This window comes from Pollicipes pollicipes, unplaced genomic scaffold (assembly GCF_011947565.3).
Source record: "Pollicipes pollicipes isolate AB1234 unplaced genomic scaffold, Ppol_2.1 Scaffold_7261;HRSCAF=8764_pilon_pilon_pilon, whole genome shotgun sequence".
Taxonomy (NCBI): Eukaryota; Metazoa; Arthropoda; class Thecostraca; order Pollicipedomorpha; family Pollicipedidae; genus Pollicipes; species Pollicipes pollicipes.
The window spans coordinates 40,944,411-40,969,242 of record NW_023597054.1 but is presented as its reverse complement, the minus strand read 5'-3'; the positions used below and the strand labels follow the sequence as shown (position 1 = coordinate 40,969,242).

Here is a 24,832-nt window from a genome sequence, read left to right as displayed (position 1 = left end):
CGGTCGGACGCCAGCCGCGTTCCAAGGTTTGTGAGGCACCGGGGCCTGTGCTCGTCGCCAGCTAATCAATGTCGGCCATGTCCTGGCAGCAGATGCCAGAGCCCGAGGCCAGACCCAGTCTTCCGCGCAGTCCGACGGCGCCTGCCGGTCGCCGCCGGCGCAGTCCGACGGCGCCTGCCGGTCGCCGCCGGCGCAGTCCGACGGCGCCTGCCGGTCGCCGCCGGCACAGTCCAACGGCGCCTGCCGGTCGCCGCCGGCACAGTCCGACGGCGCCTGCCGGTCGCCGCCGGCACAGTCCGACGGCGCCTGCCGGTCGCCGCCGGCACAGTCCGACGGCGCCTGCCGGTCGCCGCCGGCGCAGTCCGACGGTGCACTGAGCGACCAGTCGGCAATGCCAGCAGCTGACGACTGCAGCGGCGAGGCACGTCCTCCGCCAGGCGACGGACGCGTGCCACCCCTCAAGCTGCCGACCGATGTACTCCACGTCACCCCAGAGACAAAGACCGCGCTGCCGGAGGGGGCCTATAGACCTGCTGTCAGTAAGTGCTCTTCCTAGTGACTTTTGCTAATATAGGCATTAACCATAGTGGTTTCCAGGAAGGACTGACATTTATTGGATATTTAATCATTGCACGCAGGGGCGCTGACGGTATCTTAGAGAAGAGGGGGTGTGGCACAGGTTTGATAAAGATGGCCCTATTATGGTGAAGGGGCCAAATATGACCGTGTTTGGCCCATTAGATTTCGTCGGGCATGATGTTCTTCGCTTTGTTATTATGCATACCTTCCTTAACTGAACAGAAGGCATAAATTAGTACGTTTTGATAGCAATCCAGGCGTATGTTTTGCCTTTGCAATTTCTAGATTGATGTTAGCAGGGATGAACATTTACGAAACCACGAAGCTGAAAAAGTAGCAACAAACTATCTATTTGTCATGTTGCTGTAATAGTTAATCTGTTCAGAGGGTGGCCTCAAAATTAGCAAATGAAAGATACGGCCCAGTGAAATCTTGAAACGGTACGAAGTGATTGCAAAAGGTTTTACGAAGCGTTGTTTTACAACAGTGGTTTTTCGATCCAACCTGTTGAACACTAAGGACCCTTCCTTTTTCCTGTCAATGGGCCCCGTGCGTAGAACGCTGGGGACACCTTATTTTTCCCGGTCAGGGGCTGAAGGGCCATTCCGTCCTAGTGCGCGGCGCGCTGTGTGCCTACTGGCTACCATCATAATAACACGGGCAAAGATAACTTGGTCATCAGGAGGCGCTTAGAGAGGTGCATCACACATTAGTCCCCTTCCTGACGCGGAAGGCCCTCTGATCCGGGACATTGGCCCCAGGTCGACCCAGGGGCCTTCGTTGAAACAAAGCGGTCCATTATCGCCATAGGGGATCCAGTAATTGGCCAAGAGATTTCAGTTTGGCTTAGAAGGAGTGCGCCACATGATCACTGTGTGCAGTTCGCAGCCCTGACATGTTAGGACCTTTACCCTTCTAGTTGTTTAGCTATACGCCCGCGAATATGTGCAGACTATTGCCAAGGTCACTCGGGCATTTATGACGCGATAATAACTCAATTCAAACCCTGCCGTTCCATTGGCCATTCGGCGATCGAAGTAAACAAAGATATCATTGTCAAGTCGTATATATCTGGCTTTGTGAGCACGATATCAAGAGACATCGGCTGTCAATGGGCTCTCAATTAATACTCTGCAAGGTACGATGACGCAATCAATCAATGACCTGTCGGGGAACATATTTACTGAACAGAGAAATCCTGTTGTTTAGAGCAGCATTTGCCTCTAAAAAGTATGCCAGTGGTTGTGCGTTACGTGCGTGCGTTAGTTGTGCGTTAGTTGTGCGTGCGTATACCAGCGCGTTTATTTCGTCATATCTGATGCTTGCTTTAATATCTTGAAATGTGGGGTATTCTCATTAATGAGTCCTTGGCTGAAATGGGATGCAGGGCCCCGCTCGGTATCAGGACCCTTGATTGGCACAGGCATCTTCCATTGCCTCACAGAAGAATATCATCTCATATCAAGTTCTCATATCTCATTCCGTTGTTGCATTGTTTCGCATTCCATTTCATGTCACATGATCTCGATCAACGCGAGAGGTTCTGTGACCTTTGGAGTCCTGTCCCCGCCCCGGTTCAGCAAATGCTACCTGGCCGAGTCGGGGCCACTAGCCGGCACAGGAACAACTGGTCATCGCTGTGAGTCTCTGACCCACACATGGGTCTCTCATTGTTTTAGGGGCCCCTACCAATGCAAATCTCGGGCACCGGCTTGGGAAATGGCCCCCAGGGCTCAGATCAACACTGAGCCGACTGTTTGGTATTGGTAGTGCCCGGCCTACAAAGAGGCCCTCATGGACCTCGGGGAGCCTCGATCGGCGCAAAGGGCCCTCTACCAGGCATTTAAGGGCTCGGCCCTACATGCCGAGGCCCGTTAATACGACCTTCAGCCAGCGCTTCGGGCCTTCAAATCGGGTCATTCATCACCAGTTCTGAGGGGCCTTCACGAGGCGCGGACATAACCACGCTGCTCACAGGTGATTATGTTTTCCTGGTCAACAGTTTGACATAAACGTAATTACTCAGGACGTGCACGTAATAGCTTTTTATAAATCGTGACTTGATTCCTTTAAAGGAAGCCGAAGAAGTTCTTTTGCCTTCATTAAAGGCAGATGACTATATTTATGAGCGTTGCATGCTTCCACCGTCATTACATGATCTCGGTCACGTAATGCGGCCGAGACATGATCTCGGTCACGGCTCGTCGCATCCAGCAGATGCGTGAAAAGGCGGTAGAAATGGTTATCTGCAAAGAAAGCATAAGGTGCTGTCTGGCAGTCTGCGCTGACCTGTTCTGAACTGAACTGAACTGAACTGAGCTGAACTGAACTGACCTGACCTGACCTGACCTGAACTGAACTTAACTCAAATGAACGAGCGGAACAGCTCTGAGCTGAACGGAGTGGTTTACTCGCTCCTTGGATCTCTACAAACTGCAATCGTGTCCGAGCATAGCTGGTCGCACCCAAAGACGGTCGGCTTTCTTGCTTGCCGATAACACGCCGTCGCTTTCACAGAACGCGCGATTACCGATATAAACATATGTCCATGGTGTACGCTCAGTGCCATTTTTGCATGTGTCGTACGGTCGTCGCGCACATCGTGCTTCGGGAAGGATGTCGCCTAGCCGGGCGCAGAGCCGCTCGGCTCGATCAGCGGAAGCACACAGCCGCGATCGCCCTGTCGCTTCCATCCTGTCGCGACCGCCCGCCCTGATCACACCCGCGCGGGAGCACCGCCCTGCTGCGACCGCCATGTCGCGACCGCCCGCCCTGGTCACACCCGCGCGGGAGCACTCCAGAGCCCAGACTAGAAACTGACCTGTCACTTTACTGTCGCTCTGATTTTTGTACATGTTTTTGCAACATTATCTAACGGATTAATACGATTAGATTCGCCACCATAAGTGTTATGTTTACAGTTTAACTCTTCAGTGAAACTGACAGAGAATCAGGACGGTCAGTGTGATAGGGGAGTGACGAATCTGTTTCTGGACGGAGTCGGGCCTCTTGGAGGTCAACGGGTAACCACGCTCACAGAACACTCGTGTCGCGGCCGGCGCACTTCCGTCAATAGTGGTGACAATACCTGAACCTTTGGAGCGGCTACAAATCTTACAACACGGGTCGGACACCCTTGACTTAGCAACGAATGCGTACATTTTCAGATGAACGCGACGAGAGGTGTGACGTACAGACCTTCGGCCAACAATTTAATTGGTAATGACCACAACACGCTAGCTCAGTTCGGCGGACTGTGGGAGTGGGGGAAGACATAGGCTCATAATCAAGCATCTTAATGCTAGGCTCCTCCAGGCAGGGCACTTCGATGTGCGCGTATCTACGACATATTAAAAAAGTCGGATGATTGGTACGCTGTTATCATGTCGCGCGTTATATTTCCACATTCCTTTACACCATTGGAGATTATCACTCAACATATGACACGAGCGGTGCCACCTAATTTGTCTGATATACCATGCTGTGTGCGTAGCAGTTCTCATCCTGGGCACAACCGTGATTAACATTCGATTGATCCCGGTCATGACGGTTTTTGACGAGATTTCTACTTGGTCGAACTTAGTCATAAGCTGACCAAACGCACCAAATCAATGCACAATTCACTGTATTTGTCACAGAGCCACCAATCCTGTATTGAGACCTGTTTTGCATCATCAAGGATTGGAGCGGACGATGGTAGGGGTGAGGAAACAGGTCTCTATCGGGCCTGCGTACTCAGCCGCTGTCAGGTTGATGACGTGACGTTGCGCAAATGTTTGTGTTGCGTGCGCTGCGTGTTTATTGGCTGTCTGTGCGGTATGTATTACCAGACTGTATGCGTGGACGTCTCCGCCCAGTATATGTTTCGTTGACCGCCTATCTTTAGTTTGCAATGATGGCAGTGCCGAAACGATGTCTGCTGCACTACCTGTTTGTATCACCCACTTATACTAATCGAAACAAAATGTCCCAGCAGAGTTCTCAAACCACTCATAAATCAAACCTCGCATACATCTGGCGCTGGAACTTCAAGTGCAACTAACGCGATCTACGATACAGAGATCAGCAAGCGGTCAAAGCTTTGAAGAATATGGCGGTGGTGTGGTCCAAGCTCAGCCCATCGAAATGTGCGAGTTCAGAGCTCATTGCAGCGATACATGGGGGTCATTGACTGCTCTCGTCTTGCGAGGCCAGGGCACCTTGCGACGATGAAGGACACGTCATTCCGAGTGGTGTCATCGACAGGACGACAGCTGTCACTGGAGACGGAGCTGCTGGAGTTACTGCACGACTTCAGGAACAACAAGTACACTCTGTCGGAAATAAACGCTATCGCCCTATCGTGGACCACCCGCAAAGACTTCAAGGAGGCTATCCGACAGGACAACGAGCGGAGGATGCGGGAACGCAACAAACACCAAAAGCAGGACTATTTGGGACTGTTCAGCAAGCTCTTCAACATCATGACCCCATCCAAACGTGAGCACCTGGAAAGCTTGTAGGTGGAGTTATACGGTGCATAATGTGCGTTAACTGTAGGCTCAACGTCATGAGCCACCTTAGCCTGGACGTGAAATAATTACCATGGCACGCGTCTGTGTTTTAAATGTTGACCAATGTAAGCGTGCTTTCGTGCTTGGTGGACGGAATTTTAAGGAAAACGCTAACCCCTTCGCACGCTTTTTCCGAACACCACTTTTGGGAAACTTTGTGAACCACTCTACTACAGGCGATCATGACTTGTTGCCAATCAGCACATTTTCAAACAGAAGCCATTAATCTTGCCACACTTGTTCAGAACGTGCCACCTGTGACGTGGACAGAAGCTCTGCGGTACAGTCAAGCAGGCTATGTTTTACAGGTAAAACCAAACAGGGTTGCCCAACCTCAGCGACATACCAGGAGCACAAGGTCAAGAAATGCTACAGGCAATACTGCCCGATGCCTAGAAAAGCAACCTTCCAGTCATACCATCAGCATCTTGCCAAGGTCAGTGAGCACGTCAATATGTGCGCTGATGGTATCTTCTAGAGACCAGAGATTAAGTAAACCGAAAACCGACGTGGAGAAATACGATTCTCGGTCGACCAGTGGTGATAATATTTTGGATCAGTAATTTCTGAATGTCATGATAAAAAGTTACCTAGCTTGGTTAAAATTACATGAATAAGTCAACAATAATGGGTAAGTGTAGTGCATCTAACTGGTTTTGTGGCTTAACTGCATACCGTATGTTTGATATGATATTGCTGAGCGTGTGTGCTTGAGTGTTGTGTCCCTGAGCTGTGTTTCATGTGTGCCTTCGATGTATTGCTGTGTAATTATCGCTACGCGTGCCCTTCTTAACATGTCTCTCCTTTTTTCTTATCGACTTGACACTCAGAAAACCTGTTTTATGTTGGAGAGCGTTTAAACGTCGATACATACATGCATACATGCCTTGAAACAATTAGTCTATAGCTTCGTAGATAAAATGAAGAAGCCAGTCATTAAAATGACTGCTTCACATTTGTATGGGGTTTTAAATCGAGACAGCCATTTTTAAGATCATTCGGACCAGTTCCCAGCCCTGTCATTGTTAAAAGGAATGTTTCACATTTGAAGATATTGAAGCAAGCATCAGATATGATGAAATAAGCTCACTTATAACAACTGGTATACTTTTAAGTAGAAAGACTGCTCTAGATACCAGAAATTCCCTGCATAGTAAATAGGCTCCTTGATTACACAACATTGATAAGCCATTGACGGCCGTTTTATCTGGAAATCGTGCTCACGAACGCCGGATATGGCCGACTCGACCGTTACCTTTTTCGCAGCCTTGGTAGTCACATGGCTTATGAAATGCAAGATTTAAATGATGTTATTACGATGCCATAAATGCCATGATGATTTTAAAATACTCTGCCAGAGAAACTCTCCCTATTGTCGCAGGCGTGTAGCTTAGAAACTAGGGGGTCTTAAGAAGGGCGGGGCTGTGAGATGCACTAAAAGGTCTTCAGTATGGCTAATTGGTTAAAACCCCATATAAATTTTACACACTGCCTTTAAGGCCTGAAACGCTCTAGTTTCTGAGTTGCACGCCAAAAAAGTGTGCAGACAGTTTCGTGCAGAACGCTTCAAGTTCATTTGGTCATGCATGACGCCATACAAACGTCATTCAAATGTTGCCTGCCCATCAGCCATATGGTGTTCAAGGCCCAAAGAATAGAATCGACGAGTCGTTCATATCTGGCGTTCTGAAATACGATTTCAAAATATAACGGACATCATTAAGTTTCAACCAATGTCGTGCAGGTTGTGAAAGTTTTAATCCCGAATCGCGTTTTGTGCTACATAAGACAAGGTGTTGTACATTAGGGTGTGTCATCGAGGGGGTTAATCTCTTGGAATCAAGTGAGACAAAGTCTTTCCTTGGCACACGGATTTATGATGAAACTTAATGCCTGTCGCACGGCATCATTGCACCATTCGGGACGCGAGAGCAGTTTTTTCCTTGATAGACAAAAAACTGTATTAGATACTAGCGCCACCTATTTTGCGCACTGGGATCATCCTCCAACAAGCATCAAACTTGCCACTTTCCACACTACTTGTACCTGATGGATCAAGTAGGAAATAAATGTTATGAAGAACACCAGAAAAACATTGCCAAAAAACTTAAGCTGACTTTTTAAAGTACATTGATTTTTGGTAAAACCCAAAGTTGCGCAGTTATGAGCTGTTCTAGCCGACGGGGATAGGTTAGGGGATAGGGGATAGGTTAAATGTTTCGATTGTTAACGCATCATGTTGACGTTGATTTACAATTTATATGGTTGTTGTGAGGCGATATGGGTCTGTTAGTTTACTTTGTCCGTTAATGAAACATTACTTTCGAACAAATACTTGCATAAGCATGTCGAAGGCTACCCGGTCGCGCGCAAAGCATTTTGTGATCAGCCACCCGGCTCCGCTGTCCCACCACCAACTGCCGACTACGGGAAAGCCTTGAGCTGCATCAGGTGGCTGAGCGAATCGAAGAGGAATCTCACTAATACCATCTTCAAGACCGCGACGGTAGAGATCATGAAACTGCTGGACCAACGAAGCGATCCCCGTTCATGAGCTAAAATATGTGGCAAAGTTGATCCAGATGGATTGCTATCATGCCAACGGAGCTATGAGCAAGAAATTAAAGAAAGAAAGAGAGCGACACAGCAACGCCGCCACTGCGAAATACAACATGCGTTTCGATGTCGCGAAATGCAAATGGTAGTCTCAGCGCAGCTTTCCATGCCCAATTGCCTGCACAATGTATCAAGAGGATGTTGCCTTGAAGGGCCAGTGCGGGCACCGGAAGCTTAACCTGGGGTCGTATGGCCGGGATGCGACCGTGACTAGGGAGGCTCGCGAGGTGCCGAGGATGGCCACACAACTTTAGGGGCGTCGTGGATCGGCCGCCAGTGAGGCGATGTCTGCTGCTGAACCTGAATCGCCTTCCCCGCCGACTGCTGAGCCCGCGCCGCCTGCTGAACCAGCGCTGGCTGTTGGTGCTGAACTCGAGCTTGCTCCGAGACCAAGCGGTCTCGGCGTTGGCGAGTCAGCCGAGAGCAGGGATTCTTACGCGGTTCCGCACATGGTAGTTGGTGGCGACGACGCCGATTGCTCGCTCCGGTTGAGACCACTGTCACTGCAGATTGTAACATGAGCGACCTGACTAACGTCGCTCTGGCGGTTGACAACTACGGTGGCTCGAAGCGGGCCGCTGCTGCTATCATCAACGCCTTTCAACAACACAGCAGAGGCGGACTAGCTACTTGAAGTTAAATATCGTAGATCGTAAGAAGATCTGCTACGCAAGAGACAGAGCAAGGAAGGAACCGGTTCGTCAAAATGCTGATGCAATCCACGAGTCAGGGTTGACCATCCTCTTCTCCGACGGCCGCGAAGGAGGGAGATACATGAGCCACACAGAGCTAGACGAATGCCGTCGAAAAACACGTGCTTGTCATCGCTGAGCCAGGCAACCGCTACGTGACTCATTTTACGTCCGAGTTCGGCCGCGCCTAGCACTTGCTCAATGAGCTACATTCCGTCAGCTCGTAGTGCGACGGTCACATCAATGTGCTCGGCTGCGATAGCACGGCCGTCCACACCAAGCGATAGGCGACGTGCTCCGGCTGTATGAACTGACTACCGAGTCACCCGTACACTGGTTCATCTGCCAGCCGCACAGCAACGAGCTGAGCCTCCTCCATCTGCTGCTGATCTTGGACGGCACGAACCCGGGATGTATTTTTTCTGGACCTATCGGCAAGACCTGCGCCGGAGAGGCCTGGGAGAGGGACGATGTGGCATTCAAGCCTATGCCGGGGCACGTGCCAAACCTGCCGGTCGACCTGATTCAGCAGCTGAGCACTTACGGTTGCTGTACCTTCTGGCCTCGGACATTCAAAACTGATCTGTCCGAAACGTGGCAGCCCAGCGGCGAATCGGACCATCGAACCATGCCAGGTGAATATGAAAACACATTATCCTAGAATTTATAGAAATAGGTGCTTAAATTTCATCAATTATTAATTGATATTTCATGCACCCACTGTTGAGCATATATTTATTATCATACCTTGTGCCGTAGTATGTCATTTAATTTGCTCGTTGATTCGTGCTTGCTAGTATATTTGTTGATATGCATTCCGTCACATGTAAGGACTCTGGATATGAGGATAATTACATACACTAAAGAGACGCAATAACTTTTGTATGATCTAATGATCAGTTTGTAACGAATTGCTCTAATGTACTCGCTTTTGTTTTCAAATGGTTGAGCTGGTCGCTCGCATGCTCCTAGTTAACATCTCTACCGAGACGTCCAGCAACACTCCGAGAACCTCGTCCAGTGCGTGGTCGGCCACTATGTGCCGGTATGGTCCGCCATCCGGCAGAACAGCAGCTGCGACTTTGGCTTACGTAACTTGTTCCTAAACATCGCGCTGCTCCGCGAGCTGCTGCAGCAAACATAGGCCATGGTGCAGCCAGTTCCCCAGCGTAACGGGTACTGGGTCCGTTCGGAACAGCTGCTGCTGGACATGGTATGGGATGAGAACCGCATGGTCCGCGAACAGGCGGTTCCGATCGTCGCGCCGCTCGTGGGCAGCAAACCGAGGGTCTTCTTCAGCCCAGAGTCTTCGCCATCCCAGCGATAAATTTCGATGCCGTGAGGTAAACCGAACTGATCCCCGGGCACGAACCAGTCACACATGCTCCACTGCGAGACCTCAGCGACTGCGAGCAGCGGAACAAAGTGCAAGCTCCGCTGCCCATCTCATCCTATTTGGTTCACACTAGGAGTGCGACCAGCGCCGCACAGCCGAGGACGTCTGGGGCTGGAGCTGGAGCTTCGGCAATATATGGAGCCCAGCTGCGACGGTATTCCTGCTGCCGTGCGATCTCCAACAACGCGCATTTTGGGTTTCCAGTCTGTGAGGAGCTGCTGTTTGGGCCGGTGCATCGAATGCGCAGGCTCGGCAAGGAGCAAGATGTACATGGGGTCACCCTACTCCCTGCTCCACGCCCGTGGTATAGGCTGCAGAGCTTGCTATATGTATTAAGCTGTACACCAGACAATATATTCTGAGTCATATGCTACGCATGGTTTTGTTTGCATCATGTGAGTTGTCTTCGAGAAGCGAAAGTCTAAAGCAATAATAACCAATAACCTGGTACAACGTGCTCATACTCAACAGCACATAAAGTTTCCGCCATATGGCAATCAATCGGGCAATGTCTGATCCGCATATTTGACCTTAGACTGTGGCATTCTCGTATGACGGCTTAAGGAGCGCTCGGTTACATCGCTTCCATATTCAAATGTATTTTGTATCGCTTACTGCACACGGCTTGGTGTTACATACGGCGGCGGGCGCCGCCAAGCTCAGGATGACTGCAACGCCGGGCGTCGGTTTACGGCGATATTTCGATCGGCTCGCCCGTCACGAGTTTAAGTTTTTGGGAAAAGCTATTGCTATGCCGTGTACTTTTGAACTCCTGCGCCAAAGAATCGCTTTGCCTCGCTTGATTTGGTTTCTGATGACACACCCTATTGTACACCCTTGTATTATGGTGCACACAACGCGGTAGTTATTACGGAAGTAAGGCTTGTAATGGAATAACTTGAAAATAATACACAATCACACGATATTTGGCGCACGGAACACCTCCAGCACCGCGTCAGTTTCCTCTCGGGAGATTTAAGTACTAAAGGTGAGTGCTAAGGTGACACTTTTGTACGGTCAGTTTGGCAGCACCTCAGCCTCATACAAACACCCCACGATGTAATCAGGCATTGGCGTATTGATGGTCATATTTAGTGAATGTAAAAATGTCTCCTCTTCAGCAATATGCTTACAAGTGTACCATTCGCTATAACAGAGCTTATTTCACCATATCTGGTGCTTGCTTCTATATCTTCAAATGTAGAGCATTCCCTTTAAAGACTTGCGTTGAGCTACCCACTAGCGCTATCGCTTTTACAATAGTTCATGCAACCTTTCTGAACCACTGCAAGTCATGAACGTCACTGGAATGTTTTTTCTGGGTTCTGCGAGAATATTTTGGTTCGTGGATTGTAATCAAAAAAAGGAATCGAAACATATATCTGTGGTAAACCGATGTTTGCTCTAAGGCTTCCATTCATTTTTCCTAATCGATTTCACCTGGAGACGTTTATTTTTATTTTTTCCTATTTATTTCCGTTCCGTCCGGTTTATGTCGGTCACTTCCGCTGGCACCCGATATCGTCTGATCTACAAACAAGTAGATGGGATCGATCTACTTGATCCCGTCCAGTGAGGATCGGTCCAGTCGGGGCCCGTTTGGCCCGTCCGGTCTGTCCGGTCTGCCGGGTACCACCTAGGCCCGTATGGCCTCATAACTTTATGTCAGAAAAAGGCTTTCGGCTTTTGGTTTCTTCGGCATTATGAAGTGAAGTTCTTGTATGACATACCACCTTCATGTGCCGGGAGGTATTGATTCGATTTCGTTGTAATACTAAATAACGTTTGCGTTGACGACGATCAGTATTTTGAGCTATGCTCATACTTGGAGACTTGAAAAAGAATAGCCAGCTAAGTGCTGGTTACTTTTACGCGCGCACCTCAACAGCTAAAAGGACACAAGGTTCGTTCGTCCTCAGAACCCACCCCCGGAGCCAAGAGGCGTTCCACTCACGCCCAAGACGCTGGCCTCCGCCGACGCTGACGCCACGACCACCACTCTCCGCTTCGTCTCCGCTGCCTCAGCCACTGCCACTGCCACCGTCGTCGCCCACACCGCCGAAACCGCCCCGTCGCCGACTCACTCGGCCGACTTGGAGAGCATGGTCCTGAACACGCCCCCAATCCTGGTGCCGCCGCTGGTGTCAGGCAGGCCCGACTGGGGCTGGAAAAGGGACGGAGCTCCGGCCGCTCGGCGATCGCCGCCGCCGCTGCCGGTGCGGCGGCCTATCAAGCGGCCGTAAAGCCACGCGGACGCCGGGCCCGGGTGTTGTGACCTTCCTTGTGATAGGTGTGCCGTGGCGGATGACTTCGCGTTGGCGGGCTACGTAGCAGAGCACGTGGAATGCCGCAGATATTGGGCACGCATGTATGCCGACCTCGCGAACTGGAAAGGCACATCAACAACATCCCAGCAGTGTTCATTGGCAGTAACCAGCCGTAGTGTCTTCTCAACACCTCAAGCCGAATATTGACGACGGACTAGGCTGTTTCGTCTCTTCTCTAGGCTAGCCATATAAACACTAAGACGACCATGTAACGTTAAAGGGCCATGTTAACATGGAACGGCCATGTTATATGATAAACGTCCGCAAACATGCAATCAATGATCTTGATTTTTAGCAAGTGCTGCATAATATTTTGCCGACAATATTTGGACCATGATTCCTGTCCCACTCGGCTCCCGACATCAATATCAATGAAACCTCCGTCTACAGGCGACGGTGAGCTGTTTCAGTGTACTCAGTGTGCCCGTGACATTCATGAGACTGGGTTGTGACATGCGCAGTAGGCAATGATCAGGTCGTTGCAAACAATACACTGAGTGGCTGCAATATGCTGTATATTTTGACATGCGATGCGACATGAGTATCAAGTCATAAACTTGTCTTTGATGTGCATATTTTTCCGGACAGCATCAATCCTCAGTGCGTTTAAGATTGGTTAAGCATCCTTGGTCACTTATTGACATGTTTTATGCAAGAAATGCTGAGAACTGGCGGGTTAGACTCTTCACGTGCAAGCCGTCCTTAACGCATGCGTAGACTTTCGGACTGTGTGTGCATGCACGTTTTGTGCGCTAATTGTTTTTTTTTTTACCCGCAGAAACGAGCTGTCGGTCTCCACCATACTTATTTTGTTGAATACAGCGCACGATGTCGTATGAATTTGCACAAGCATGACACCAAGCTTCCGTCAGCACAGGTACGGACCCAGACTTGAAAGGCGGCAGCGGGCCTGTGTCGAACTGAGCCGAATACTGGTGCACAGTTGCTGTCCCATGTCATAGGAAGTACACACTCGGCGGCAGCGGGCCTGTGTCGAACTGAACCGAATACTGGTGCACAGTTGCTGTCCCATGTCATAGGAAGTACACACTCGGCGGCAGCGGGCCTGTGTCGAACTGAACCGAATACTGGTGCACAGTTGCTGTCCCATGTCATAGGAAGTGCACACTCGGCGGCAGCGGGCCTGTGTCGAACTGAACCGAATGCTGGTGCACAGTTGCCGTCCCATGTCATAGGAAGTACACACTCCACCGTGGCTTCATGCACAGTAAAGCAGCTTCACACCTAAGAAGTAAAAAAACGGACAATACTTGTACATTTCATGGAAATGTGGGGTGCTAATAGGCGAATAACTACATAAATCAAGGAATGGGCTTTTGAGACTTAAGTATATCACGTAACAGTCATACCCCAAGACCGGCTCTGCATTACGATCCAAGCAATTGCTGCATCTGGGGCAAGACTACGGAGTCTTGAACCGAAATTGGTGGGAAAGGATAATAAGGATAAAGAAGCTGAACGGATATCGATTAATCCGTACCCACATGCACTCATACGGGCTGCGCTGGCGGAGAGAGCGAATGGCGCACGCAGCGCTTCCAGCGGCCGGCACGCGAACTAAGCCGGCGTCTGGTCCTCGAGAGCCGCATCAAATAAACAGAGCACGTGGGTCAACGAATGTTTTGTAACACATTCTGTACGATTAACCTTATATTCAAAAATGTTTCAGTGCATCCAATCTTACTTGTGTGCGTCTAGTCCTTCAGCTATGAGGTTTCACGTCCCGTATTTGATGCGCCAAGAGATGACTTGGGTATACGGCAACGCTATAGTTCGGTGTGACGACAACGAAATTATTTGATGCATCATCCTGCCTTCTATCCTCATTCTCGCCTTACCCTGCATCCTCGCGCGGCCCGTCTGTCTGGGGACACCTGCCTGTCAGCTGATTCAAACCCACTGAGTCATAAAGTGCGCGTGAGGGGTGCACTTGAATATTATTCGGTTGAACAATTATCAACAAGTATTGTGGATAGTGCCATAACTGTCGATCACACTATCCTCATGCAATCGAGACCTGCCCACTTGCCCCACATACGAGGCCGCCAACAGTGTGCCGACCGTTGCTAGTGTCTGTAAGTGTCGAACGTATCCATGCAAACAGCGCCGACTTACTTGCAAATAAACGCGTACACTTGACCTCTCGACCAGGTCAGGAATGAGCTTAGACGGAACGTCAGAGGTTTGTCAGGTAGCTGCGTCATACGTTGAACAGGGTTTTCCGAGCAGGGAATGGGCTTCCATTTGCCAATAAAGACCAAGCCCTTGACTTTTAGGAGATGTCACGGCCGAAACCCATTCCTTACCTGGCCAGAAAACGAAGTAAGTGCTGTTGGTTACAAGCAAGTCGTGGTTGCTTGCATGGCAATGCCTTACAACTTCGACGCGCTGTTAACAGTCTTGCATGTCGGGCCGGTGGAGGTCTCTCGCCGAAATGAGAATGGCGTGATGGACGCTGATGTTTTTTTGACAACATAACTTGTCAATAACTGCACAATCGCTGCGCGCTACATGTCTCCTAAGGCCGATCCAATTGGCCCAGTTCAAGAGCCAAGGGCCGACTGATCGTATTATAGCTTGTAGGGCTCCTTGACAGACGCGTATGACGCACTTCCATGGGCCGTGGCAGGCTGCTACCTCAACGAGCGGAGCCTGGGCCCATAAGTCTGCGAAGAACTGGGCCCGGCTGCGTCATACATACTTTGCCAATGGACAAACGCGGCCCGGGCCGGCTCGACCTTGAGTGCCCTGAGGCCAGGAGGGGCCGGGATGAGGTCGGTCAGTTAGGCAGGGCGGCCCGAGCGCGGCACCGGCCGGACGGATGTGGCGTTTTGGCACGTGGACCCGGGACAAGGTGATCCGTGACGGTGAGTACTGGATCTGCGACTCAGCGAGGGCGTTGCTTTTTGATAATTAAAAAAGAACAATGTGCAATGGAGGAAGTGTTTGGATGCGTTTTGATAAAATGTTCTTAATTGGCAATTTTCGGTTCTCTGTTTTGCGAATGTTGCAACATATGCACTGTACTGTACTGTAAAAAGCTTGCTTATGTACTCGATAACTTAGTTTGACCATTGAACCGTGCGGTCGTGCTTGACTTAAATATTTAAGGAAGAAATTCGCAGGGACCATTACTTTTGATGTTTGTACGATCTGTACACTCTTGGTTCAGCCTACCATGCTGCATTTTCCCAGAATATTGAATGACAATTACGACACAACGATATTTGCATACGCAAAACACCCACTAACCGGACGCCACCGTGGCTAAGCCACGCGCAATGCGCAGACAGCGTAGTATTTTTCTTTCACTGAGCACCTCAGTGACAAATGGCGTCACTATCCTAAGTAAGTCGGCAGTTTTCCTGGATTTCACCAAACCTTACCTTACCGAACCAACATATCATTTTCCTCGCTCCCACGACGGCTTCGCCCCACGCTCAGCTGACCCGTCGACCGCTCAGCTGACTCGTCTACCAATCATCGATCAGCGCCATCTTTTGACGCTGTGGCGCGCTGATCCGCCGCTAGCATGACTTTCATTTCCAACATTTTTCCCAACATCATCTCTTTCCCAGTTCCTTCACACAGTCTCGTGGCATTTCATTTTCTTTTCGCCGGCGTAAGATGACGCTTTTTGGCGACATACGCGCCATGTACAGCAGCGTCGGAGTGACACCAGCCCGTCTTGCGTTTCCTCGTGCGAGGAGCTGACCAGACTGCGAAACTCATGGTCAATCAAATGCTGGTGCCTGTGTTTGGTGTCTCATAATCCGCTTGTTCCGTAGACTTCGCATGAAGCAAATGTCCCGGGGACGAGAAGTTCAGTTATCGGTTCCTGTCCTCCAGAAATGCTGTTCGTAGCCGCCTTTACATCGACGATTACTTGGAATCGGATGACGGCGTTCGAGGGGTCGAGGAGCTGCACCAGTCGCTGTGCACGCTGCTCACAGGTCTCGATCTCACGAAGTGGGTGTCTCCGCATGAAGACCTCGGGCGTCATCCACAGGCAATCTTGGTTGTGGTGACTCGCCCGTTACGACAGATTTGGGCGTACTTTGGGACAAAGAATGCAGTTTATTTTGCTTTAATATGAAACTCTAAATAAGCCAGCCGCCCAAGCCGGTATGTTCAGCCGGGCTTTTTTGGAATTCGATAATCTTAACCTGATCACATATTTCTACGTTCCCTCGGAATGCATGCTGCGGAGTATGTGGCACTACTCATCCTTAAGGAGATTGTTGAAGGTGACAGCATAGATCCCAGATTTCATCCAGAGTGCGCGCTCAAGGCTACGAGAGTAGATTGGCTGCCATCCTCTCATTGTGGCTGTAGTAGCTACTGCGATATTAGCAGCATTGCTTGCGGTAGATTGGCTGGAGCGCTCGCCGCTCACACAAAAGCGGCCGCCGTGTCACAGAAATATATCGCGCGAGAAGCCGGGCCTGCCGCCAGTGCGCACTTCGGAGTTGTGGAGGAATCTTTTACGAGAAGTCCGCGAAGAGAGTGCTCTAGACAATGTTACCTGACGGCATCAGCGCCGAGACTGTACTTACCGCGATGTCTGAGGCCGAGTGTACGCTGAAAGGTGGACCTCTGGGACACGTGAGACACCACTGATTTAGAGGCTCTAACAACTGCTATCTGCTCACTGAACACGTGCGCAAAAACCTGCTCTGAGTATCCCCACAAACTGATACTTCTGTTGGGAAACGACAAAGCAGATAAAAGCATTACATTCAGAATTGTGAGCTAGGGATTTATCGAATTTTTTTCCGTTACAGCGGCCATATCAAATAGAAATTCCGAGGCTCTCAGGAACGGCGCTGCCGGTTAACACGCTCAATTTAACCTGAGTGGAAGGAAAAAGGTGGTTGACTGTAGCAACCAGTCCGTTCAGCCCGGGATTTCATAACACCTTCTAGTAAACCGTGAAGTAGGATCTTACCAGCTTCATGATAATCGCTGAGACTCTTGCTGAGCCATCAGAAGCGAAGCCGTTGAGAACATTTTGTATCTTGCCGTTGTAAAAGTGGTTCTGTGTTAGGAAAAAAGAACGATTTCGTCCGTGGTTTTTACGGGACCAGCCCTGCACGTTGGGTCAGAACTGGTAAATATGCCAATGAGCTTAAATTAAGCGAAATAGGCATCTGAGAAGTACAATACGGTCCGGTCGCTGTCGTTATCTCCTTCAGTACACGCTCCGCACATTTAATGTTTTTTTAGAATTTGAAGTTTTTGCGATAGATTCACAAGATTTCGCTCCAGTAAAACCTTTACCATGAACTTTTGGCAGGAAATGAGGTTCAACGGGAGTAGACATTTAGACAAGACAGTGCGGTGTGTTCAGAGTGTGTGTGACAGTGCGGTGTTTACAGTGTTTAGTACAGTTTAGTACAGTGTTCAGACAGTGCGGTACAAAGTTCGGGCATGAAGATATCTATGATGGGAGAAGTGAAATAGATATTTTTTTATTGATGTTCTTGTATTATCAAAATAAAGGCTCCAAGGGTGTACTTACTTCCTTTGCCATTATTGAACACACGGCACAAACGTATAATACTATTCCATACGGACGAACTCCGGACAGTCACGTCCGAAAGTGGTCCGCAAACACAATGGGCTGACTACCACCAAGACATTACATCGCTAGGGATGAAAATGCCCTTATGCTTCAAAATCTTCCACTGCAGTACGTCTTTGTGAAGTCATTTTAACAGCTTCCAAGAGTGGCAATGGGAGCGGCGATTACAGCTGGATCCAGCAATCCGGCAATGCCATTTCTCTATCAGTACACTTTCCTCTTCCTGTCAGTTAACTTTCCACCTCCTGTCAGCATACTTTCCACTTCCTGACAGTAAGCTCTCTACTTCTGTCCCACAGTCACCTTCTGTAACACCTCAGAGCTCCACCTTTAGTTCCCTAAGATCAAAATATTATTTTATTTCCTTCACCACCGCGATTAGAATGAAATTTGATTCAGGTTTTGCTGAGAAGCTCCTCTAAACATGTGCCATCTTAACCGACGCGCACATGTGCCCTGCTCAACGTGTCAGAAGAACGTGCGAACTCTGTAGAAGCAGGCTTTTCCTGTAGACCGGAAGTAAGCATCTTTTGGCCATCAATAAAAGTGAGACCAGCTTGTCTAACGAAAGTTTGATCATATTTAGATGCAGTGTGATTAAACATATATCATGTGTTTGATGCATGCATTCGCCCTTCAATCATACTGACTTATTTCAATAAGTGGCATTTGGTGGCTAGATCGTCTTTTTTTAATAAGAGACTTCCCTGCTCACTGGAAAATGCTCATGCCGTTGGCGAAAAGCTTAACGAGCAAGGACACAAACAAGCGCAAGATGCATGGCTCTATGCGTTGTGATCACATGATGTATCCGGGAAATAGCGATACTGGTAGGTGCCGATTATGAAGCTTGTGGTGTTATTAGGTGGATATTACGCCCGCAAATGCGGCATGTGAGACCAGAAACCGGGATAGTGTTTCCCTGCTACGCTGATGTAACACTGATACCGCATATGCATTGGAGCATTATACACAAAGCTTGGCTGTGTCCCAAAATTGCTTTCACGGATTGTGTTCGGTGTTTTCATTTCTACTAACCTAACCTAACCGAGTATCATTTTTGCCAAGGGCATGTAAGCCATGCTGCTTGTTGACATGCGTGCCCTTTGGCCTATCCAGCCCGGGCAAGCCGCCGATTGCAGCTGGGACATCCTGTTTGCACCGGCCCGCTGCCGCCGCCGCCGCCACCTCCCGAGTCCGATGGAGACCGACAGCGTGTTCTGGGGGGTGTCGCGACCAACGGCGCACCGTCCGGGCCTGGCCGACTGGCAGGTGGTGGCCCAGTCGGCCCGGAGCCTGGCTCGGGTACTGCTCGCTGACCGGCCACCGGCTGCACCTCCGGACGGCCCGCTCCCAGTCCGGCACCGCAGTCCGGCCGACGGCGACCGGCCCGACGACTGCCTCGTCATCGGCCAGAGCCCGTGCCTGGCGACCAACAGGTAACGACACTGTGGGCAGACCGGGTGCACCCTGACGAGGGTGGCGAGCTGTGGGCGGACCGGTCTCGCCCTGACGGGGGCGGCGAGCTGTGGGAGGACCGGGTCTCGCCCTGACGAGGGTGGCTAGAAACCGTGCGGCTCATGTGCTCTCGAATGCCGGAATTGTAATGCTGTTGCTCCACGTTGTGTGTTCGTTCTGCTGCGTCCGAATGATGTAGCTCTTGTTTGGACAGATTTCTATATGTTGTAGCGTTCAGGACGTCATCAGCTGTCTGATATATTCATCCGAATAGTACCCAGTCACTGTGCCACCATTTGCGGCTGATTACGCCGTCATTCGAGACCAAACTGTGCACCACCGTCCACCTGCTGACTGTGCCACCGTCCGCCTGTTGACTGTGCCACCATCCGCCTGCTGATTGTGCCGCCGTCCGCCTGCTGACTGTGCCGCTGCCTGCCTGCTGACTGTGCCGCCACCTGCCTGCTGACTGTGCCGCCGCCTGCCCTGCTGACTGTGCCGCCGCCTGTCGGCAGGATGGACCTGGCCGAGTACGAGCCGGTGCGGCAGGGTGCAGTGAGTACCGCGCCATCCAATCCCCAGTCCTCCGCCGACCGGCCACTCGGCGTCGACCTGGGCAACGCTGACGTGCACGCCATCGACGCATTCCGCCCGTCCACCGGCCCTGCTCGACCCGTGCCAGCTGGCGTTCGAGATGCTGGACCGCGAGCTGTTCGAGATGATAGCGTTCAAGACCAACGCGCACGCCCGTCGCCGCCGCGACACGGAGCCCTTGCTGCACGACTGGGAAGGACACTGACACGGGCGAGCTGCTGCGCTTCTTCTTCGCGGCATCTCGTCCTGATGAGCGTGCGGAACACGGCAGTGGCCATCGACGACGCGCTGGTGTTCCACCACCCGCTGATGGCGCGGCTGGTGTCGGCGCGCCGCTTCCTGCAGCTCAGCTGGGCGTGGCGGCTCAAGGACGACGACCAGACGCCGGACCAGTTCGTCGACTTCGCCTGCACGCTGTTCAGCGACCGGTATCAGCGGCTGCTGATGCGGACGCCGCGCGTTATGAGCCTCCAGACGTTCCAGCTCTACTACCATTGTGATCAGCAGTGCGCGCCCAACGCGTCGAGCCGGGTGTCGGAGCTTCAAGACTGGCCGCTACGTTGTGCGTGTGGTTTTCCACAAGCGGCCCGAGGACACGGTGCGCAGCGGCAACTGGAACACAATGAGCACAGAGCTGCTGGAGAAGCTGTTGAACGGTGTGCCGTTGACCGGCGGTTACTTTACGGCCGCCGGCGGGGCCACCGTTGACATCGCTAAATTTTTCCATGTAAGTCACCACCAGCCTGTCTTGCTATGTCCGGTGGCAGCTGCTTCCATGTGCGTCATGTGATTGGCACAGCGAACACTGAAGGGCAGATAGAGTGTGGTAAACGGTGTAGTGAGTAAGCGTTGACAACAGTCTCGCTATCCCTTTCGAAGAGATGAAGGTCAGAATAGCAGACTGATAACCTGCGCCCTCTCGTCGACAGCAGCGGGGTGCCTTCTTCGTCGGCTCCGTGGGTGCGCAGACGTACAGGCTGTTGCATCCGGAAGGCGACGGCATACCGGCGCCGGAGCCGCCCAGCACGGCCCTCTACGTGGAGCCGTGGCCCGGCATTCGGGAGGTGGTTCTGTTGCGGGAGTACTCGCGCAACCCCAACTGCCGCAGCTTCATCGGATTCCCAATCACACACCTGCAGCAGACGGTAGGTTTCGGTCAACAGCCGATGAGTCGAGACTTATGTGCCTGCTTGCCACTAGAATAGGGCTCAGCTTACAGAACAGAAATCGTGGGCATGATTTCAAGTGGAAAAGTGCTTGCGCTTCCATGCAAGAGCCACGAGCTTGCATCAGAACAAACTCAGACTGCATGAGACTAGGAGACTCCACCAGTCTTTTCCGTGATTGCGTGTCCAACTATTTCAGCACCTGATCTGCAACATCGGTGCCGGTGCAACGGTAGCCAGGAGTACAATGGAACCAGTGGAAAAGCCTCAACAACAACGCATGCCACAGAACCTTCGCCACCTACACAGCCTGGCGCTGGCAGACCTCATTCATGTGCGCAACAACAACGTCACGGGCCGTATGCTCCTACGCGGAGGCTGCATGCTCTGGCACCAGCGCGTGCTGCTCCACCTGCTCTTCACCGGCTTCATGAACGGTTGGCAAGCGCACGCGGTCGCCACGGGCCTGCAGCTCTTCCGGATGGAGGCAGCCGACGACATTGTGCACCACCTCACAGGCTTTATGCTCCAGTACGCTCTGGAGTGCGATAAGCCCTCGGTGCGTCGCACGCAGCCCAGAGCAGCGGCCGACAGCGATACCGACGAAGAAGAGGAGCAAGCACCGGGCACAAACGCCGAGGCACGGAGCACGGCACGGCCGGGTGGTGCACGAATCTTGTCGCTGGCCGTCGGGTCAGACCCACCTGTGTTGGCCACCGCTCAGTGGACGCCCACCGCCAGCACCTTCTGGGCGGGCGTACGCATGATGCCGCCCAGCCAGTATGATATGCCGACGTGCACCCACAGGAGGCACCTGATCGGCCGACGGCACACGGTCTGACGCGCTCAGTTGCGGTCCCAGCCGTGCGACGCGTGTACAGTGTGCATCGCCACCTGGGTTGCGCGGTGTGCGGCGGCCGCAGCCGGGGCAGGATCTGGTCTGGTCGCCAACACCGGCGCCTGTGTGGCCGGCATGTGAGACGCGATCGATCACGACGCGATCGCTCAGACAGAAACGCCACACAGACGGACCACTCTTCAGGGACTGGGCACGCTCCTTCATCAGGGCCAGCCGCGGCTCAGGGACTGGACACGCTCCCTCATCAGGACCACCTGCGGCTCAGGGACTGGACAGGCTTCCTTACCAGTTCCGCGGGGCGTGCGGCCCGTGGACTGAAGGCCACAATTCCTGTGTTGCAATTGCAGCTGTCTACTCTCGGTACCCCCGACGGTGCGACAGTATTTGATCCATGTGACGTCCGTCATCATTGATGTTTGAACGTAACTGACCGCCAATTTTAATTACCGGATGGGGCTACCGATGTCTGTATTTCAGGTCTTTTGCCCCCTTTTCTTGCCCATTTGTTGGTACACTTCCAACGCGGTCATTTTAAACTGGTCCTTGAAGGCCACCGGTGAAACGTGAAACGGACCTGCATGTGCTCAATAACCTTAGCATGCCTTTCAATCGGCTCAGTCACTCGCAAGTCTTGCTTCTCTTATGCGGCACTCTGTGTGAAATGAGTACGCTTGCACGCGAGTACACTCGCCAGCATGCCTCAATTTTTGGCCAATGTATGCTACCAATGGAAGGGTCGATGAGAGCCAGCATGAGATTCATGTATGAAAATAAGGAGCGTGAATGAAGGATGTTTCCCAATGATTCTCCCAGAATGCCTATGTCCGCTTCATTATAAGGGAACAGAAAATGCCGGGCTTACTTCGTTTTTTTCTTGCCTTCAAAGAGCTGTGGCAGTGTCAAATCTCCCAGTGGCGACCGGAGAGTGTAACCATATGTTACGCAAATCTACCTGACGGCCGTTAACATATGTGAAGTGGTGCCATATGTTGAGCTCTCACCTAAGTCGAGTTAGTCTGAAGCCGTCTGGCCGTGCTGGGGGTGGAGTTTCGCCACGTACTGGTCTGCTGCCCGCCATCAGGCCGTCTCCACAAGCGCAGCAGCAGCTGCTGACACCGGCGACTACACCAGGCGCTGGTAGGCTGGGCCTCTCACGGGCCTCAGCGGCAAGCCGTTTGTATGACGGCAGTGTACTTGGACGTGACCACGAACGGGCCGTGTTGCGACCGAGGAACGCGAAACCCGCTGGATCAGTACGATTCGTTCAGTACTGCGCGGTCTTACTAGCCGAGTCAGTCCACCAGATTGAATGGGGGTCGAAGTAACAAATATCAACCGTGCGGATCTATGTAGATCAAAGCCTGATTTTCATTTGATGGTCTGTCGATTGGTTTGTAAAAAAGTTTAAGAACCATGCTCTATGTCGGCGCCTGTCAACAACACATTTTAACTGATGTCAGATTAATAATCCGTATCATCCTTTGTCGTAGGAATACACGCATTCCACTTCCAATTGAGCAGGCAAGTATGCCGGATGCGACCGGCATGCCTGTAGCTACACAAATGATCTTATAGCTGTACTTAACGTGAGTTGCCTGGGGGATCTTGCGTAGCTAGTCAGCGGTGATGAAAACGGGTACGGCTTTGCACGTGCGTGGCGTCGGTCATCAGGCTGTGCAAATATTAAGGGAAGCTTAAACCGAAGACAATCCGATGCGAAACATCCTGTGGATCACATGGCTGGATATCTTTTCGATATATTTATCATTGAGAGGGCAAAATTCGATCTTCGCTGCGGCTTGCTACATGAGCTACAAAGCATGTGCCCTCTCGCATTGAGCAGAAATCAACAATAGTATTTCACTTCTTCATGACAAGAAAATTTCAATGACAAAGGCCTTGCCAACCGGCATCGAATTTTGCTGTTCTGTTCAGATGGTGCAGTCACTAGGTAGTGGGTGTATTACATTTTCAATCATATGCATCATTCAGGCTAACATCGTACAACCTGACGAAGGCAAAATTTGAGGATAGATTTCAAAATTAAGCCTAGTGTGAGCTCGTATCATCGGGGCTCGCCAAAGCAGGTAGAGCAATATAAATGCAATTAAGAGAGGCCTACTTTCAGTAGAGAAGAAACTGTCTAGAAAACCTCCAAGGTCTATTTTCTGTACGGCACAGACGTCTTGTTTGCCACGTTTGAGATTGCTGCGACTGACTACGTCAAGACAGACATCACGGATCTTGAACCGTCAAAGTCACAAACTTCAAATGTGGACACGCAAAAGTGAAAAAACACGCTACTCAACATTTCCGCACCCTACTCAGAACCGTTCAGAAGCTCTTCAGATAAATCTTGGGGGGAGGGCTTCTGAAGGTCCTCTTGTAAACCAGGATTACGGGCTCTCAAGGGCCCGTTCCTAGAACTGGATGTTCAGGCATGCGTTGCTGGACAGTATATGGTATTCATTGGTAATACGCCACCAATAATCGATATTTTCTTTTGTTGAAAAGGTACACGTAGTTGTATGTCTGCCTGCATGCGTCAGTGTGCTTTTTGCACAAGGCTCTGACGTGGGCAACATGCACAACAACTTTTCCCCGGAGGATTATTAGCCACTAGCCGGCGTGCTAGGTAAGCACGAAGAAGATAACGATACTGGAATGCCGAGTTTTTGTGAAATTACGGAAGCTTCCAAGGCCAGACAGTGTGCTGAAAGTAGAAGCATCAGCGTAAGACGACCCAAGAAGTCCCAGTACGCTGCTTTGTTTAGACAGCCAACCGTGGACGTGACTTTTGCAATCGGTTCGGAAGGGCGAGGAGGGGGCTGAGCTGATGCGATTAACGTAGCCCGCCCCCAAACCTGATGGCCTGATTTCTGCCGGGTTTTTCGGACACTTGAGTTTGCGTCAGCGACGTTTAAATTAAACAATATGCACATTTGTCGATTCCAAAATTGCCTTTGAAACCGAAGAAAACTCCATAT

General features: G+C 51.1%; 3 protein-coding genes across 3 annotated transcripts; all 3 read left to right on the top strand.

The window, feature by feature from the left end:
* Positions 1-366: 366 nt before the first annotated feature.
* On the top strand, positions 367-12,079 carry LOC119111439 (uncharacterized). Its single transcript, XM_037235252.1, has 4 exons — positions 367-539; positions 4,825-5,058; positions 5,441-5,568; positions 11,756-12,079. Exons 1-4 carry the CDS (start codon positions 392-394, stop codon positions 12,077-12,079), a joined length of 834 nt encoding a protein of 277 aa, XP_037091147.1. The 5' UTR covers positions 367-391.
* A 6,889-nt stretch (positions 12,080-18,968) lies between these two features.
* Positions 18,969-20,025, top strand: LOC119111438 (uncharacterized). Its single transcript, XM_037235251.1, has 3 exons — positions 18,969-19,207; positions 19,742-19,868; positions 19,909-20,025. The coding sequence occupies exons 1-3, from the start codon at positions 18,969-18,971 to the stop codon at positions 20,023-20,025; spliced, it is 483 nt and encodes a 160-aa protein (XP_037091146.1).
* A 44-nt stretch (positions 20,026-20,069) lies between these two features.
* On the top strand, positions 20,070-22,364 carry LOC119111437 (uncharacterized). Its single transcript, XM_037235250.1, has 4 exons — positions 20,070-20,326; positions 20,361-20,547; positions 20,750-20,965; positions 21,186-22,364. The coding sequence occupies exons 1-4, from the start codon at positions 20,070-20,072 to the stop codon at positions 21,825-21,827; spliced, it is 1,302 nt and encodes a 433-aa protein (XP_037091145.1). The 3' UTR covers positions 21,828-22,364.
* The last annotated feature ends 2,468 nt before the right edge of the window (positions 22,365-24,832 follow it).